At 44.4% G+C, this 18866-nt stretch overlaps 1 protein-coding gene across 1 annotated transcript in view; it reads right to left on the reverse strand.

Annotated features, from left to right (window-relative positions):
- Window positions 1-12126, reverse strand: part of LOC138730497 (CD99 antigen-like) — a 39299-nt gene extending 27173 nt beyond the window's left edge. Inside the window, exon 1 of the mRNA XM_069875768.1 lies at window positions 11958-12126. Within this exon, the coding sequence (XP_069731869.1) occupies window positions 11958-12021 (64 nt within the window). The 5' untranslated portion in view covers window positions 12022-12126. The remainder of the gene's footprint in view (window positions 1-11957) is intronic.
- Window positions 12127-18866: the final 6740 nt, after the last annotated feature.

Here is an 18866-nt window from a genome sequence, read left to right on the forward strand (position 1 = left end):
AAATCAGACCTCATATGGTGGTTTGCAATGATTCAACTCATATTTTGACCCATTGCTTTGAGATTGAATCAGTTCTGGCACCAGTCATTTTATAACAAAAACTATTGCTCTGCTCAAACTTCAGATGTTGATATTTTTCATTAGCACCACTGACACTTTTCTTTCTGCAGGTATTTACTTTTAAGAGATTACTCGAGACAAGAGTTTCATTAAGTGACAGTTCAGTGAGCCAGAATTTCGCAGTTTGTGCTCTACTGCACGATCCCAGCAGTGGTAAGGAAATGTGCAGACTAGCTTCTAGCCACAAAATATGCAATGCGACAGGAGTCTGCTTCCCTGGGGAACTCTGGAGGAGAAGGCTCATTTTTTCTACTTCAACTAACTCTGTATCACGTATGCCAAATTACTATCTAAAAAAGTATTTCTTAAATATAGCCATGCACATAGAGATACTGTGTGAACCTAGGTCAATGTGACTAGTTTTGCTTGCCCAAACCGAGTGGGTAAAGAAATTAAATAGATTATTTAGAATCCAAATAAATGATAGTCACAGATACATAGGAAGACATACAGAGAAATTGTCCAAGCATCCAGTGATCAGGCTAGGAGAGCTAAAGCCCAGATAGAATTAAATCTGGCCAAAGATGAAAAGGTCAACAAGAAAAGCTTCTGTGAGTATGTCAGTGATAAAAGGGAGACTAGGGAGAATATGGGTCCTCTCTGGAAGGAAACGGGAGACCTTGTTGCCCAGGATATGGAGGAGGCTGAGGTACTTAGCAATTTTTTTGCCTCAGTCTTCATTGCTAAGGGCTCAAGCCACACCATCCAAGTTGCAGAAGGCAAAGGCAGGGACTGGGAGATGGAAGAACTGCCCACGGTAGAAGAGAATCAGGTCCAAGATCATCTAGGGAGCCTGAAGCTGCACAAGGCCAAAGGTCCTGAGGTAAATGGCACAATTATGGGTGGAGAATGGACTGAGAGTAGCCAGGAAGAGAAGGACTTGGGGGTGCTGGTGGATTAGAAGTTCAACATGAGCCAGCAATGTGCACTTGCAGCCCAGAAAGTCAACTGTATCCTGGACTGCATCAGAAGTGCAACCAGCATGGTGAGGGAGACATTTCTGTCCCTCTACTCACTCTCATGAGACCTCACCTGGAGTACTGTGTTCAGCTCTGGAGTCCTCAGTACAGGAAAGGCCATGGATCTCTTAGAGCAAGTCCAAAGGAGGGCCATGAATATCGTCAGAGGGGTGGAGCACCTCCTGTACAAACATAGGCTGAGAGAGCTGAGTTCAGCCTTCAACCTTACAGCAGCCTTCTAGTACTTAAAGAGGGCCTATAGAAAAGATGGGGATGAGCTTTTTATCAGGGAGGGCAGTGACAGGATGATGAGTAATAGTTTTAAGCCGAAAGATGGTTCATTTAGAGTAGATATTAGGAAGAATTTTTTACTGTTAGGGTGGTGAGGCAGTGGCACAGGTTGCCCAGAGCAACTAGATGATCTTTAATGTCCCTTCCAACCCACACCTTTCTATGATTCTATGATATGACAAGCCAGAAACGTGGCACAGGTTTCCTCAAACCTCAAATGAGGGTTTATTTTTTTGTTTCTGGAAAAAAAAAAAGAAAAAAAGAAAGTTGTTTTTTTTTTACTTTTCATCCTTCATTATTGTTATTTAACAAACGAGGTAAATCTTCCCTTTTGTATTTTGTACAAAGGATACGTTCTTAGTCATTTAGGTGCTCAGCAAAACATCTGGGATGTGTTCACAGTGAAATCTTAGGCATTTCTAGTTCAAGAGCATCTTGTGAAAGCATTTCTATTCTGCTATGTTTAAAGAAAAAACTTTTATCAAGAATTCTTCATGTCCACCCTAAGAAATGGTTTCACCATCTTGTCTGTTTCTGTATCACCATCTAATGTAAACTGGATTTTATATTATAGTATTATCACTTACAGGCAGTCGTTACATATGCCAGACTTTAGCCTGCACTACAAATTTACTCGTTTTGTAAAAAAACACAGGAAATCAGTAAAAGTGGATAGAAAAATTGTCCTCAGGGTCAGTAGGAATCGCAAGCTAAAGGGAGCTGTGCAGATGCAGTTGACAAAGATGCAATGGTAACACCCAAATGAAAGGAGAAGAAGCAGTGGGCAGGGAAGAGAAAGAAGGAGAGAGTTAAGAGAGATCTGGATGCAGAGTTGTCAGCTTGCTACAGCCACAAGCTTCAGAATCGTGGCTCTTGTCTGGAGTTTTGGGAAAAAATGGTCCACATCTCTGCTTATTTAGCAGTGTAAAGAGCTGACATTTACAGAAGGCCAAAATAACAAAAGATGGAAATTACTGTGAAAAGGGGAAGGATGCCATAAATCATATTGTAAACTTGCTGGCTGAGACAAGCTCTGCTGAAGAAGTTATGTCTGTGTGACCATTTAGAATGTTTGGGAAGAGAGAGGCAGGGAATAGTTACTGAGTTAATTACTGAATCTGGAATTCAATTGTGAGATGCCTGGCATCAGGATGTACTGAGAAACACGGAGGCAGAGATTTCTGGCATCAAAGAGGGAGAATAAAGGCAGGCATGGATAGCTGGAGATGAGGGGAAAAACAGGGGATTGAAAAATAAAGACAGAAATGTATAAAAGGCTAGCCTTAGCCAAAAGCTTTCCACATAGGCTTCCCCAAACCCTTCCCCCAAACATTATCCTGAAATTCCTTGCTTCTAAATTTAACAAGGACTCGTGTGCCTCCAGAGCTGTCTGTTTTGTCCAACAATAGCAACAGCTGTTATAAAAGCCGTATCCTACCCGACACATTTGCTTCATTTATTTTTAATTCACCACGTCATGCTACTACTACTACTATCACCACTATCCCCTTTCATCTTTCACATGCCTACTATTTTCCTCCAAATCACAGGGAAGAAACAAGTGGTGGTAAAATATAAGTCTAAAAAGTGTAATTCAAAACATTTTCTGCCTGGAAAAAAAATGGAGAGTAGTCGTCTTGTGGCAGCAATAAAAAAACAGTAATACTACCAGTACTGCAAAGCAGAACTACACTGGCAGAATTAGTTGTCCTGGAAATACTAGAGTTTAACAAATTCTTTATTTTTCCTTTGAAATACTGAACTTCTTCACAAAGAGAAAAGGTGCAAGCAGTACACCTGGTTAACACATGGTTAAGCAAAAAAGCATCCAAAGATAGTTTTATAGCTGAAATCTGATTTTTACCAATTAAAGTCTTACCAATGAAATCAGTAGGTGTTTAATAAAAATAACTATTTCATGGAAAGAGTAACTTCTATGCTGAGTCATAACATTCACCTGACGAAAGAAGAGCTGCTACCCTAGAAATAAAAATGGTTTATTTTACCTAGGCTAAAACCTCTTTGGCTAAAAGTGAAGTAAGTTTTATGCCTATCAAGAAATAAACACCATTTTTTTCTGAAAAATTTTGAAGAAACAAGAGATCAAAACAATTGGAGTTACAGGACTCAAGCTATGAAGAAAACGGAGTGGAATTAACATCTGCAGTTAATTTAAGAGTTGCCTTAGTCAAGGGGTTTTCCTTCTGTAAGTACAGTTAGTAAAACCATTTCTTAGATGTTTCTAATATGTGGACTGTTCACAGGTGACTGAAAACTGTGTAAAGCAAACCAACTACATTTGTTACACAGACAAAGGTGTTGTGTGCTGAGACCTGACTTAAAAAGTAAGTTTTTTTCTTTTAAAATTATCTTTTGCTCAAAATATGTTAGAATGATTCCTGCATTTGATGTGTTAATTGTGCAATGTAAAGGAACTGTTCTATAATTAGAAAAACAGTTCTGTAATTTAGAAAAACTATCGTAAACAGGCCTTATGCCATGAAGAACTAAGTTCTTGGAACTGTCACAGGAATCTGCCTTATGACTTCTTGGAATTCTTTGTAGAAAATCTTGTGGATTCTGTTCTCCTGGGCTCCCCACTCACAGCAAATGTAAAAACTAAGCCAGTTTAAAAGGAGTTTGCAATGACTACCACTGCAGTATTTTTATTTTCAACAGGTGAAAAGCATGTTTTCCTGCAGCTAGTTGGGAAATCTTTCCCAGAATAGAATTTGCAGACATATTAAGGAAGCAAGACTTTCTTGAAATGAAAAAGCAAACTAAAATTAGTTTTTATGATACCAAGCAACCTTCTAGACATAAGCTTTTGCAGTTTTGGTCCCAGGTCTGCAGAAAAGCTAACGCAGTGCTGTTGCCGCACTAGGAGCTTTTGCAAGGTGGCACAGGGGTCCCATGCAGCAGCTAGTAAGGTACAGTCATGCAAAGAGCAAGACATAAGCTAGAACACTTTTTCTGTGTTGGGAATGACTGGCAGGGTCTGAGTAGCAAGGGCTGCTAACATGGTGGGATGCCTGTTAACCAAAGAATTACCTACTATATACCATGCCGGAGGGAGCCTGCCATAGGATCAACAGCAAGGTCAGGGATAGTATTAGCATTTTAGGAGTATGGTAAATCTTGGTGAAAAATGCCTGGAAAGAATAGGAATTCTGCATGCCCCTGTCCTAGATGCTGGGAGTTATGGATGCTCCTGAACAGAAAAGGAGAGAGTACAATCGAGTTGTATGGAAGGCCCTTCAGAGATGCAAAATTGCCAGCTGACGAGTTGGGAGCACAGGGCAGAGTTGGAGCTTGGTCCAACCACTCCCTTCTCCTGCTCCAGCCTCTAGACCACACGCTGTTCTGACAACCCATCCGGCTGCTAATGACCAAATTCATTGGCCTGTCTGGGTAAGGCGGCCAGGCACCACTTGGACCCCACCTACATAGTGCCCTAACCGATAGCAGTGCTCAATGCACCTTATTGCCCTCCTGAAGCAGAGATGAATGAGCAGTTATTCACAAAGTAACTGGAGAAGATACATGCTTACCTCCAGTGGAAGGGTATCTCAGTTTGAACAGAGGAGACCGGTAGCCACTACTTGTTGCCACTACTACTGCCCCTGCCCTCCTTGGGCTTGACTTTCTTGACCCCTCTAGATGGACAGATGAGACAGGAAGGAACTGGGCTTTTTGTAAAAGCAGTGTCTTTTATACAGGAGAGAACCAGTTACTGGACTCTTACTGGCTCCCAGACCCAATTGTTCTTCCCTTAGCAACCCAAATAATTTGCTGAAAGACGCACTGAACTGATTAAGGGGCTGCTGGTGAGGTTTTAAAAGTAATTAGTAACTGATTCCCCTGAATAAAACAAGGGAAGGAAAAAAAAAACCTACCTTATAACAGATCCTGTTTGGCCTCTCCAAGAACATACTGAAGAATGGCAGTTAAGAACAGGTGTCAGAGCTTTGAACGTGTACCTGTTGCATTAGCCAATGTAGTTCTAGGTGTGCTGCAGCTCTTGCATGAGTCAGAAGCCAAAACATATACCTCACATGTTAAAACTAATGTTGCAAATGCTTTCTTTCCAACTCCTCTTGCTGCAGAAGCAAGATCCTAAGTGCCTTCATCTTGAATGGTGTGCCATACGCCTGGAACTGGCTGTTGGATGGGGTGCAAACACAGCTCTACCATCTGCCATGGCATCATCCACAAAACTTTAAAGCAACATATCTCTAGAGAATTTTTCCACTGCCTTGATGATGTACTGATTAGGGGAAATCTCAAAGTAGTACTAAGTAATGGGCAACAGGCAATTTTTATCTTTCCCAGTTTGAACCGATTAGTCTATAGCCAGCAAATCAACAATATGAAGAAGACTGAACTCCTCTAGCTATAAAATGCCCCAGCATATGATGAGTTATATGCTGAAAATAACCAACGGAGTTTGTTTACTGATGGATCCCCCAAAATCACAGCAGGAAATAGGGCTCCAAGCAGCTTGGAGCCTCTGCACAAGGGAGGCTGTCACCTCCAAAGGGATAAGAGGCTGCCATCAGTCTGCAGAAGTAACAGCCTTCAGAATCGACTGGGAGTATGCTCAGGAGCATCAGTGTACACAGACTCCTGATTAATCATTAATACAGGTACAGAAATGGCTCAAAGACTGGAATAATGATAACTGGCAGCAGTGAGGAAAACAAAGCGCTTCCAGTAGCACAAGAATGGAAAGTAATACCACAGCTACTCAGAGAAACATCTTCTTTAACACACAGTGTTAATGCACATATCTGAAATTTGCAGGCAATTTGAGAAACATAATAACCAGGCTGACAAGTTAGCTCAACTCGCCAGCACAGATTTAGGGTGTGAGGAAAAATTTATTATGTCCAGTTCTAGAATCCCCAACATAAGAAGGATATGGAACTGTTGGAACAGGTCCAGAGGAGGACTACAAAGATGATCAGAGGGCTGGAGCACCTGTGCTATGAGGACAGCCTGAGAGAGTTGGGGCTGTTCAGCCTGGAGAAGAGAAGGCTCTGAGGAGACCTTACAGCATCCCTTAAGTACCTGAAAGGGGTCTACAAGAAAGCCAGGGAGGGACATTTTCTGATGGCATGTAGCGATTAGATGAGGGAGAATGGCTTTAAATTGGAAGAGGGAAGATTTAGATTAGACTTTAGAAAGAAATTCTTCACAATAAGGGTGGTGAGACACTGTAACAGGTCGCCCAGGGAAGTTGCGACTGCCCCCTCCCTGGAAGTGTTCAAGGCCAGGCTGGGTGGTGCCTTCAGCAGTTTGGTCTGGTGGGAGCTGTCCTTGCCCCTGACAGGGGGGATGGAACTGGATGATCTTTAAGGTCCTGCCTTCCAACCCAAACCATTCTATGATTCTATGATTTTTAGCCAGGTGGGTTCATAAAACTGTGGTTCATGTACTGAGGCAAAGAATGCAGCTTAGGCTTATCCCAGGAAGCCATAGTGCAAGCAACTAGGCCACATGAGATCTGTGGAATAGTATGACACACATGGAAAGTCTGAATGATAAACCAGTAAGTGTGATAGGAGAAATGGAAGTTTGGAGAAGCCTGGCAAGTACATCAGCCACCTCCTCTCCAGCAATACTGGCAGGTGCTGTGGCAAAGATAGCAATGGGTTGCTAGAAGGTTTTCCACTTGGAAAGAAAATGTAAGCAGCACCTTACTTAGATGGAACAAACAAACTTATGCATGATGGAATGCAGCCTTGGCTAGGCTCAGATAGGTTGTAGTCACTTCAAAACCACAGCTATCCAAGAATGAGGAGAAGACACTGACGTAGAAAGGGTGTATCATATTCCCTCTAGTCCCCAGGCATCTGGAAAGGTAGGTGCAGTGGCTTACTTGAAGCTGTGCTCTAGGGAAAGGGAATCTCACCTCTACAAAGCTGTGAGGGAGCTAGTTAACATAACAGTAGGAATCCAACCCAGCATCCCTGCAAAAAAGTATATAGCTCAAATTCAGCTGGGTGACAAAGTACCAGTCAGCCCTGAGGACACAGAATGGAGACAGAAGTTTGTGTCTATTCTTCTGCCGCAGCTGAAATCCCTAAGGAAGGTAGTCCTCATCAACTGAGGACCAGGAATTACCTACTAGGTGGCCTTTGGAAAGGTGAAAATGAAATTAAATATGTGCTGTTACATGAGATAAACGATTTCAATTTACTCCACTACCTATGCTGTGTGTTTTGGATACACGAGACATTGTCTTTGAGGACGAAATTTATGACCAAATAGTTCCTAGGTACGTGCTGCTCAAGGATGTATGGGGTGTGACCTGTGCAGGGTTTCAGCAGCAGAGGTGTCCTGTCTGGGAAGACGTCCCCATGCCACTTGGCACTGACATTGATGATGGATGCCAAACTTTTAACTGGTCAGAGAAGCACAGAGCATTCCTGCTTGAACACACATGAAGAAGAGCATCAGCCAGTAAGGACAAGAGACACATGAGGAAATGGCGTGAGGACTCACAGATGGAGAGCTTTCAAAGGGAACAAGTGGCTGGAGATATGCTCTAGGCAGGAGAGGCTCCATGCAAACAGGACATGTCCCTGAGGGAATGTAGTTATTAGCCATCCACATCAAGGCAAGGACAATCCTGAGGGTCTGCAGCTGTAGGCCACTCACAACCAGGGGCACTCACACCAGTGCAGGGACAGCCCTGAGGGACCATGAGCAACCCTCACTGGGGTAGGGACACTGAGAAGAAAAGAAAAGCAGAGGAATATCAGCAGGAAGCAAGGAGGAGCCGTAGGAAGAAACTGAAGGAACAGGGGATGAGCTGAGTGTAATCTGCAGCAAAAAAACAGAGAAGCCAAGATGGGGTGGATGGGGGTGTTTGGCTTAAGTTGTAAGTAGGGAAGAGGAAGGAATTTAGGGGATTAATTTTCTTTCTCTCAGTTCCTAGATACATGATTAGAATTGTGTGTCAACTCACAGTAAGCTAATTTAAGTAAAAGTTTCCTGAGCTGAGACTGTTTTGCTCATAACATTCTCTCAAAACACTTTTACTAGACTCCAAAGAGTAGGTTCCTGTGCTGGAACATGAAAAAGCAATTTGGCTAGAAGAGGCTAGCCTCTGATCAGATGATCTTAACTGATGAAGATTATTACTACAGTTACTACTGCTTTTCACTAACACAGATGTCACCTGATGAAATACAAGTTGATTGGAGTGAGTGGTCCAAGAGAGCAAGAGTTAAAGCACAGCCCTTTCTTGAGTGTGGGCTACTCCATCACATGCACCAGAGTAACCTCAGAAAAATACTGAAATTGGTATTGGCTGGACAGCAATAGGCTGAGTCACGCTCAGCTCTTGCCAAGTTAATTCGCTGTAACTAAGTAAAGCTTAAGGACTGTTGCAGTGATGTCATTTTGATGGAGCAGTGCAGTGGCCATTTTATATAAATAACAACACAAAAAAAACTCATTCCCATTTCAAACTAGCAGAAAGTTGGAGAAAGATGTACTGCTTTTCTCAAGTTCATGCTGCCATGTATGCACACTAGCACTGCTACTAAAATTGTTCAACTGAAAGAAAGTTTTGTGCTTGGAGTTTTTTTGAATTGGATTTAAAAGGTAAACAACTCCAGAGATCACAAGGCAGAAATCGGTCTCCAGGAGTCCCCAAGACACCTCCCTGTCCCAGCTGAAAGCTCCGTCTACTACATTACAGACAGGTTAATTTCACCAACTAGTCCTTTTTTTCCAACAGCAATTTGCCTCAACAAGAAGTCAAGGGCTGAAGTGGTTCCTTCCCTGTGCTCATAACTCTGTAATTAAGCAGTCTTACGAATAATGGATCCCCACTCGTAATTCACCTTAGGCTACTGATCTTACAACACAGATACCTCAGCTTTCAGTGTGTAGTTAGTGAACACCAGGAAATGAGCTACCACAACTGTTTCTTGGCTCAATCAACAAGCTCTACTCAATTCTTGCAAAGGATACTTAAAACATATACTCCTGAGTACAGATTTGAGATCCTCAGTAAGCAGACAGGTTTTTATGCCTTGATCTGTTTGCAGTAGATAAGGGAATCTTTTCAGCCTTGCATCTGTGTGCAGCAGTTTTCTGTTACTCATAATGTATGGATATTGGTGTTTAATTATTCTTCTGTTGTGCTCTTTATATAAACTGTACAGAAGACCTGCTGCCTACCACTTTTTAATGTTGTATTTTGAAAACCAGATGCCTTATATTAGATGCTGGGTTAGCCTGGTGGTTTTGCAGATGTCAGATGGCTGAGCTGGTCTCATACCTGACAGCCAGCAAAAGCTTCCTGCCCTCTCCTCATTTCCACTCTCTGATGCTCAGCCCTGCCACTCCCTCACGCTGGCTCGGACACCCATCAAACAGTCCGCAGAGCAAACTCAATGCACCAGATTAGTCATTTGCTCATTTGCTGCTTTTATCAAGCTGAATCATCTCAGTACAGGCCCCGATGGGTGCCAGACCAAACACAGGAGGAGAGAAATGGAAAAACCCCACTCTTCAGCAGAGGAAAGATGTCAGACTGCCTATATAACCTGACATTATAGAAACTCATATTTAACCTTCCTCTGGATCCAGCCCCAAAGATAACTAAACGTCAGCTCTGCCTGACCTGCAGAGCTCATACTTGGTGAATGAGTCAACACTTGAATACCAGTTTTGAGGTTAAAACTGCAAGCTCTTTTTCCAAGAAAGCTCAAATGACAAAGTTCACCCTTGCTTAATAATATGTTCAAAATCTCATGATATGTTGAATGTTGTTTTAACACTAACAGCTTTCACGTGCTTAAAGTGTATGATATCATAAGAAGTTCTCAGTCCCAAGGCACAGGCTCATCTGTTTGAATCCTGGAAGCAAGCAGTCCCAGGAAACCAGTCACCTCCAAACTGTCACACAACAGCTGAACTGCTTATGAAGTAAGATTCTTAACTTTCTATAGGAGTTCTGCAAATTCAGACCACAGGCAGCCTACCAACAGTGAAATTAAGATTTTTCAAAAGGATGTCATTCAGGTTTTGCATTTATTTAAGATTGCTTCACCACAGATCTGAAATTCCCCTGGAGGGCCCCACCCTCCCCTGGCTGACATTCTCAGCACTTCTTGAATTCTTACCCATTTTGTTTAGGGAAAAAACTAATTATAACCTATCTACTTGGTTCATATTACCAGTGTTAACCAGCATCCAGATAAATCAACTAGCTCTTCAAAAATGTAGCATTATTTTCCTCAGAATTAGAAACAAAAAACCCTGAAGGCAGGTTTTGTGTGCCTTCCCTCTGGTGGAGCAGAAACCCGACAGACTTCTTGGCAGCAAGTTCAGAAAGACAGTTTCTGGGTAACTCCAAATACTTCCACATCTTAAGAGCACCACCCCAAAGATCTTGCTCCTCAACTTCTGCAAGCAGTCCTCACTGTCACAGACAGCAAGTTTTCTACGTAAGCAGTAAGATGATACCTCAGCGTTAGCAGCCTGAATAATCTATTGGTTTTAAAGGCTGTTACTGTAAAATTGTACTGTTTTTCCAAGGGCTCAGCTTTGCTAACCTAGCAGTTAAGACCACAATTATGCCACAGCAGAAGAGCTGGATTCAAACAGGCTTGAAGCCAAACTGCTTATCTGGCATCCCGTTATCTACAGCTGCCAGTCAAAAGGTTGGTTGTTTTTGTTTTTTTCTCTCTTACAGCGAAGAGACAGATTCAGGTTTTGAAGTGTTACTTTTACAAAGCACCTGAAAGAAAATATATACGCACAGCAGCAAGTATGATTATTAAGGTGGCAATAAAAAGTTTCTTAGAAACAAGTCAGACAAATGGGACTATGCAATGCAAACTGTCATTTCCCGTATAGAAGTCTTCCTCATGGAAAAAAGAGATTTGGCATTGGGAACTTTGCTACCTTTGTAACCTCCCCGAACTGTTTCCTTACCCCAAATAACAATGTTTAAATACATACATATTGCTTTGATCAGGCTGCAAGAAAATCGTCCCTGACACACACCGAAGTCGTGAGAAGCTTCTCAGAGAACACTCTGATGTGTTTTACCCTGCAGGTTTGCAATTAATAATATTGCTTTCCAAACAAAGGCTATTGCCAAACTTTCCGCTGAGTAACTTATCCGTTGCCCTGGACTCGTCATAACTCCGCTTTCTTCCCTAAAATGGAAGCCGAGCTCCAGCGGGGCTCCCCACGGCACCGACCCCCCCACCCTCCAGGTCCTCTCCAATCATCCCCCCCCCGCACCCAAGGGCTCCGAGTCCCGCGTCGTTCGCCGCAGAGATTAACAAACAAGACAGGGAGGTGGGCAGAAAGCTCAGGAATATTTTTCCCAGCTAGTTAAAGTGAAATAAAACTCTAATAAAACAAACTAAAGCGACTCAAAAAAAAAAAAAGGGTGGTGAGGGAGTTGGAGGGAGACATCACCGCTCCCCCGCCCCGAGAGACCCTAGGGATGCGCCCGGCTCCCTCCCCGCATCCCTCCCCCGCATCCATGCGCTCGCCCCCCTCCCCGGGGACGGTAGCGGTGTCCCACCGCCACCTCCTCCTCCTCCTCCTCACCTCGGACAGAGGCCGCGGAGGCGAGCAGCAGCACCGCCAAGGCGAGGAGCCTCCAGCCCCGCATGTCTGCCCGTCCCGCACTCGCCGCCCGGCTCTGGGCGCGCCGCGGGGAACACGCCCAGCGAGCCGCGAGGTTCGGGGCGGGCGGGGGAGGAGGAGGAGAAGCCGGGGGAGGGCGTCCCGTTCTGCTGAAGCTGCTGCGGGGCTCTGCTCAGACCGAATCGCCGCTCCCCCGAGAGAGGGAGGGGTCCCCCTTTGAAGCCAGGAGCCGGGTGTCCCGAATGGGCTTCGTTGCGCTGGGCGTGCAGCAGGAATTCATAGAATCATAGAATAACCAGGTTGGAAGAGACCCACCAGATCATCGAGTCCAACCATTCCTATCAATTCGGGGAGCTGCTCAGCCCTGCCCGCTCCTGTGCCGGCCGAAAAAACGGGGCACCGGACCAAACGGCCCCCAAAGTACCCGTTTTCTGGACGGAGTGAGCTCCAGGGCGTAAACTCGGGGCACAGGTTTTAATAGCAGAGACACACGGTCTTGGCGCTGCTGCCCTCTCTTCACCTCAGGCTCTCGATTTTCCTGCTTTTCCTCGGGATAAGTTGCCCAACACCAAACATGTCAGCACAGTTAATAATCTCAAGACGATCTTTAAGATCCCTTCCCACCCGAACTATCCTGTGTTTCTATGAATTTCCATAGAATCATCTGATAGTTTGTATTGGAAGGGACATCTTCAATGATTCTATGAATCTCCATAGAACCATAGGATAGTTTGGGTGGGAAGGGACCTCAAAGATCTAATTCCAACTCCCTGGCACAGGCAGGGACACCTTCCACCAGATCAGGTTGCTCAAAGCCTCATCCAGCCCAGCCTTTAACACCTTCTGGGATGGAGCATCCACAACTTCTCTGGGCAACCTATTCCAGTGCCTCAAAACCCTCACAGTAAAATCTTTTTTCCTGATGTCTAAATCTCCCCTCTTTTAGTTTTAAACCATTACCCCTTATCTTACCCCTGCACCCCCTCATAAAGGGAGTGCATGTGGGTTAAAATCAGAGGAGCCCACCAGAAGGTAAATTTTGTGATGGGAGTCTGTTACAGACCACCCAGCCAAGGAGAAGCAGCTGATGAGCTCTTCTATAAACAGCTGGGGTTAATCTCTAGATCAATGCCTCTCGTTCTTGTGGGAGACTTCAATCTTCCTGATATCTGCTGGAAGTACAATAGAGCAGAAAGGAAGCAGTCTAGGAGGTTCCTGGAGTGCGTGGAAGGCAACTTCCTTGCACAGCTGGTGAATGAACCGACAAGGGAGGCTGCCCTCCTGGACCTGCTGTTTGTGAACAGAGAAGGCCTTGTGGGAGATGTGGCAGTAGGTGGATGCCTAGGACTAAGTGATCATGAGATGATAGGGTTTTCTGTTCTAGGTGAAGGGAAGAGGGTGGTTAGTGGGACGGTAGCATTAAATTTCAAGAGGGCAGACTTTGAACTCTTCAGAAGGCTGGTTGGCAAAGTCTCATGGGAGACAGGACTTAAGGGCAAGGGAGCCCATGAGGGCTGGGAGCTCTTCAAAAAGGAAATCCTAGCAGCTCAGGAGAAAGCCATCCCCATGTTCCCCATGTTCCGGAAAAAAAGCCGGCAGGGGAGAAAGCCAGCTTGGTTGAATAGAGAGATCTTGAGTGATATCAAGAAGAAGAGAAACGTTTATGGGCCCTGGAAGAGGGGACAGGCCTCTTGGGTGGACTACAGGAGGGAAGTGAGATTGTGTAGGGGAAAAATCAGAAGGGCTAAGGCTCAACTAGAAATCAGATTGGCAAAGTCTCTGAAAGATAACAAAAAATCCTTCTATAAAGATATAAATAATAAAAGGAGGACTAGGGAGACCATACAGTCCCTATTGGACGCAGAAGGAACAACAGTGACAGGGGATGAGGAAAAGGCTGAGGTACTTAATGCCTTCTTTGCCTCAGTCTTTAATTGTAAAGAAAGTTGTTCCGTCTGTGTACAAACCCATGAGCTACAGGAGCAAAATGAGGCTCCCATGATCCAAGAGGAGGTGGTCAGAGCCTTGCTAGCCCGACAAGACACCCACAAGTCTATGGGGCCGGACGGGATTCGTCCAAGGGTATTGAAGGAGCTGGCAGATGTGCTGGCCAAACCCCTTTCCATCATCTTCCAACAGTCCTGGAAGACTGGGGAAGTCCCACTGGACTGGAGGCTGGCTGATGTTGTGCCCATCTACAAGAAGGGTCGCAGGGAGGACCCAGGGAACTACAGGCCTGTCAGTCTGACCTCAGTGACAGGGAAAGTCATGGAGCAGGTGATCTTGAGTGCTATCATGAAGCACATGCAAGAGAACTGGGTGATCAGGCCCAGTCAACACGGGTTCACAAAAGGCAGGTCTTGCCAAACTAACCTGATCGCCTTCTATGACAAAGTGACTCGGCTGCTGGATGAGGGAAAGGCTGTGGATGTGGTCTTCCTGGACTCCAGTAAAGCCTTTGACACAGTTTCTCACAGCGTTCTGCTTGAGAAACTGTCAGCCTCTGGCCTGGACAGGCGCACACTCTTCTGGGTGGAAAACTGGTTGGATGGCTGGGCCCAGAGAGTGGTGGTAAATGGTGTGAAATCCAGCTGGAGGCCAGTGACAAGTGGCGTTCCCCAGGGCTCAGTGCTGGGTCCAGCCCTGTTCAATGTCTTCATCAATGACCTGGATGAAGGCATTGAGTGCACCCTTAGCAAGTTTGTGGATGACACTAAGCTGGGTGGAAGTGTTGGTCTGCTGGAGGGTAGGGAGGCTCTGCAAAGGGATCTGAACAGGCTGGACCACTGGGCTGAGTCCAATGGCATGAGGTTTAACAAGGCCAAGTGCCGGGTCCTGCACTTGGGGCACAACAACCCTATGCAGTGCTACAGACTAGGAGAAGTCTGTCTAGAAAGCTGCCTGGAGGAGAGGGACCTGCGGGTGTTGATTGACAGCCGACTGAATATGAGCCAGCAGTGTGCCCAGGTGGCCAAGAAGGCCAATGGCATCTTGGCTTGTATCAGAAACGGCGTGACCGGCAGGACCAGGGAGGTTATTCTCCCTCTGTACTCGGCACTGGTGAGACCGCTCCTCGAATCCTGTGTTCAGTTCTGGGCCCCTCACCACAAGAAGGATGTTGAGGCTCTGGAGCGAGTCCAGAGAAGAGCAACAAAGCTGGTGAAGGGGCTGGAGAACAGGCCTTATGAGGAGCGGCTGAGAGAGCTGGGGTTGTTTAGCCTGGAGAAGAGGAGGCTGAGGAGACCTCATTGCTCTCTACAACTACCTGAAAGGAGGTTGTAGAGAGGAGGGTGCTGGCCTCTTCTCCCAAGTGACGGGGGACAGGACAAGAGGGAATGGCCTCAAGCTCCGCCAGGGGAGATTTAGGCAGGAAATTAGGAAAAAATTCTTCACAGAAAGGGTCATTGGTCACTGGAACAGGCTGCCCAGGGAGGTGGTTGAGTCACCTTCCCTGGAGGTATTTAAGGCACGGGTGGACGAGGTGCTGGGGGGCATGGTTTAGTATTTGATAGGAATGGTTGGACTCGATGATCCAGTGGGTCTCTTCCAACCTGGTTATTCTATGATTCTGTGATTCTATAATTCTATGATAGAGCTCCTCCCCACCTTTCTTTCCCTCAGGAAAAGTTGCCCAACACTAAACGTGACAGGACAGCTAATAATCTCACCTATCCTAAGCTTTCTTTTTTTCTCCACTCAGACAGACTATTGATAAAATTTGTTTGAGACCTCTTATTTGCAAACTGTGCCATACCAGGCCCACGGCTGGCAGGTACAGCACTGAATTTTTTTAACTAATTTTACTGGTCCAGGAAGATGGATGCTAAAGATCTTGTTTTCTTATCACTCCTTTTCTAATGGACAGTTCACGTCTTATATCGGGTTTGAGAGCCAGCCAGTCTTCAGAGTCTTGTGGTAGCAGCCTGAAGCCCTGCTGCTGTGGATCAGGGTGGGAACTGTGACAACACCATTGTTCTGAGCTCTGCTCAAGGGCATGTATGACAAAACCAGCTCTCTCAAATAATGGTTTTCTGCTTGATAAGTATGCACCAATACTTGACTGGATAATGGTAGTTCAGCCATGCACAATGTGTGATTTAGAAGGTAACTGGAGAGGTGCAGATGACATTGATTCACTGGTTGGCAAATCACTGTCACTGGTTCATTTGCTGAGGGCAATATTTTTCCCTGCTTGACAGTGCCTAGTCAAGTAATTTTTACACGTAACTAGAGGCAATAAAGAGTTTAACTGTCGTAATAAACACTCTTAATCTTAAAATTATGCTGCATTTTAAATTTAGAATAAGCTTTTCCTTTAAAATATTTGAGTTTTGCAGGAGTAGTATTGTAGAGTCCATTGAGGACTTTTGGCAAGGGTGCTGAACAGCAAGAGGTGTTTTCTCCAGAGGCTGATATTTATGTATGGATCTAGTCATTAATGCTATGTGCACATACACAGGAAATTGTTAATGCTGCTCAAAGGATGTCCTTTAACAGAGTGTTTGTTTATAGCTGTTGTTAAGCATCATTGAAGCAGTTGCTGTCTTGACAAAAAGAACAAGAATCTCTATGGTGCACTTCTCTATTTAATCACCTTGTACCAAGCCACTTTCTTTTTTAGGATTGCAGAACTAACAGAAAGCTGAGTTATCTCAATGGAATTACCATGTGAGATCAGAGCCCTGTAGTTTCCTGTTTCCAAAATTAGTCTTTGTCAAAGTCATCATCTTCAGATGAGGTAAAAGCAACCTTCTTTTAGAAAAGAAATGAGAACTGCACTTTTCAGTAGAATTAGTGGTTTCCATTTGGTTTGATTCTTAAGGCAGGGTATAGTTTGCTGGCACTACCACTTCACGGCTGATAAATTTTCCAGATTTATGAATATGTGGTGACTTTTTTTTCAGTCTTACTAATCTTTTAATCTGAAGATTTCACTGGCATCTTGTGAAAATGTGGTTATTTGTGGTTACCAGCTCTTCTGTGTGTGAAACTTAGATTAGAAAAAAAACCCAGGCTTTGTCATTTCACGTGTAAAGCCAACTCATCTGTGAAAATAAAAATAATTTAGTACAAGGGCTGGTTATCTGTTTGTGTGAAAAATATGCATAATCCAAGACCCATTTTTCTGATAGCACCTGTCTTTCGCCCATTCAGCCTGCAATGGTTGCCCTAGCAGGTCTGTTGCTCTACCTGTCTCTTGCACATAGCTTCTACTAGAAAGCCTTTGCAAACAGCCCAGGCATTTTCCTGATCTGAAGATGCTTTGAAAGGATAGGTTATCTGAAGACTTATGGGACTCGGCTTGCAGACTCCACCATGGTGCTGCTTTGGAGACCTCTCCACCCAATAAGTGCCACCACGACCATATATGACCACAAGCCCCAGTCTGACTTGGATATAAATGGAGCCCCCACTGGAGGTCATTTTGAGTCCTCCTGTGCTTGGGATGTGAGGTCCTTCCCGTGGTAGGGATACCTATTGTGGCCAACTATTCTCACTTCAACTTGTGAGTGTATGCACAGTAAAATCTTTCCCCTGCCCCCCGAAGCCCTAAGAGATTCTGGTTACCCTTGCAGTAGTGTTGTTCCCACTCAGTGATCCTTGCGAGCTTGTAGCAGAGTGCAGACCAACTCCTGTGCCACATCTACCCTGAAACTGTGCAGACACCCCGGTTTGAAATAAATTGTTATCAATTGTTGTTCGATCCTCAGTAGTTTGTGAGTTCCTGGTTTCTGTACAGGCCCAAAGGAAGATATTACTTATACAGCAACATGATCACAGCTGGAAGTTGTAAACTTGGATGAAACCGTTCAAACTTGAACAAACTTAGTGATGTGAGCAGCTAAAGAGCTGTATTTGCGGCAGCCTGTGAGCTATGAAGATAAATGCTCCTTATTCTAAGTTTCCTCCAATTCCTCTTCCAAAGTAAGACCCTTGTAGCTCTTTTCCTGCCTCAGCAGAACATTTTGCCCCTTTTACCTGTAAGCTCTCAGGCTTGCCAGAAATAGATACTCAAAGCATCAAAGGAAAGACAGATTTTTACTTGCTAAAAGGAAAGTCTTAATAGAATAGCTAAAACCTTGTTCTGTCCCCTGAGGGTGCCTTTTGGAAGAAGAGGGCCACAGCCACTGCCTGTAGATGGTGAAGCAGGCAGGCAAAGACAGCACCAGGGAAAAAAGAAAGGAGATGGGCAGTACTGGCAACAGTAAAAAGCTGTTCTTTGATGTCCACATGCATTTGGTTACTTTCTGCGTAAAAAAAAATAACCCTGGAAATTACATTCCCTATTTTGCTTTTACTGTTCACCAGAATTTGGAAATACTCTGCAATGATTTTTTTATTTCAGGTGTAATGTTTCTGTATTTGGGGGTGTTTATGGCCTTATCTAGCTGCGTATATTGGAAGGCTATTTGCCTGAGCATCTCTTATTTTATTTAATCAATTGGACATCAAACTGAAGTTCAGAGTTTCAGTGTGTGCTTCTGTCACAGCATCTACTGAAGCATCAAATTCTGTTCTGTATGTTTCTTCTTGCTGGGAGGATAGAAAGGTTCACATTTATATTTATTTTTAAATAAAAATCAAACACGTGAAACCTGATTTTCTTCCAAAGTTTTCATACTCGAGCTGAGAGAAGATGGAGCTAATTCTGTCAGCAAAGTTTCCTGTAAATAAGCATTGTATTTTAGCAGTGAGTTGGAAGTTTTAAGGCCACAAACAAATGGATATGGTAGAGTTGGTCAATACAATTGTAATATATTTTTTAAGGGTGAAATATAAAGCCTGTATTACAAACATAGTGAAAACCCATTTGATACCTAGTTGAAGCACATAAAAACAGCCTCAGGTTTGTTTGGTTTGCTTGTTTGT

The sequence above is a fragment of the Phaenicophaeus curvirostris genome, chromosome 1 (assembly GCF_032191515.1).
Source record: "Phaenicophaeus curvirostris isolate KB17595 chromosome 1, BPBGC_Pcur_1.0, whole genome shotgun sequence".
Classification (NCBI taxonomy): Eukaryota; Metazoa; Chordata; class Aves; order Cuculiformes; family Cuculidae; genus Phaenicophaeus; species Phaenicophaeus curvirostris.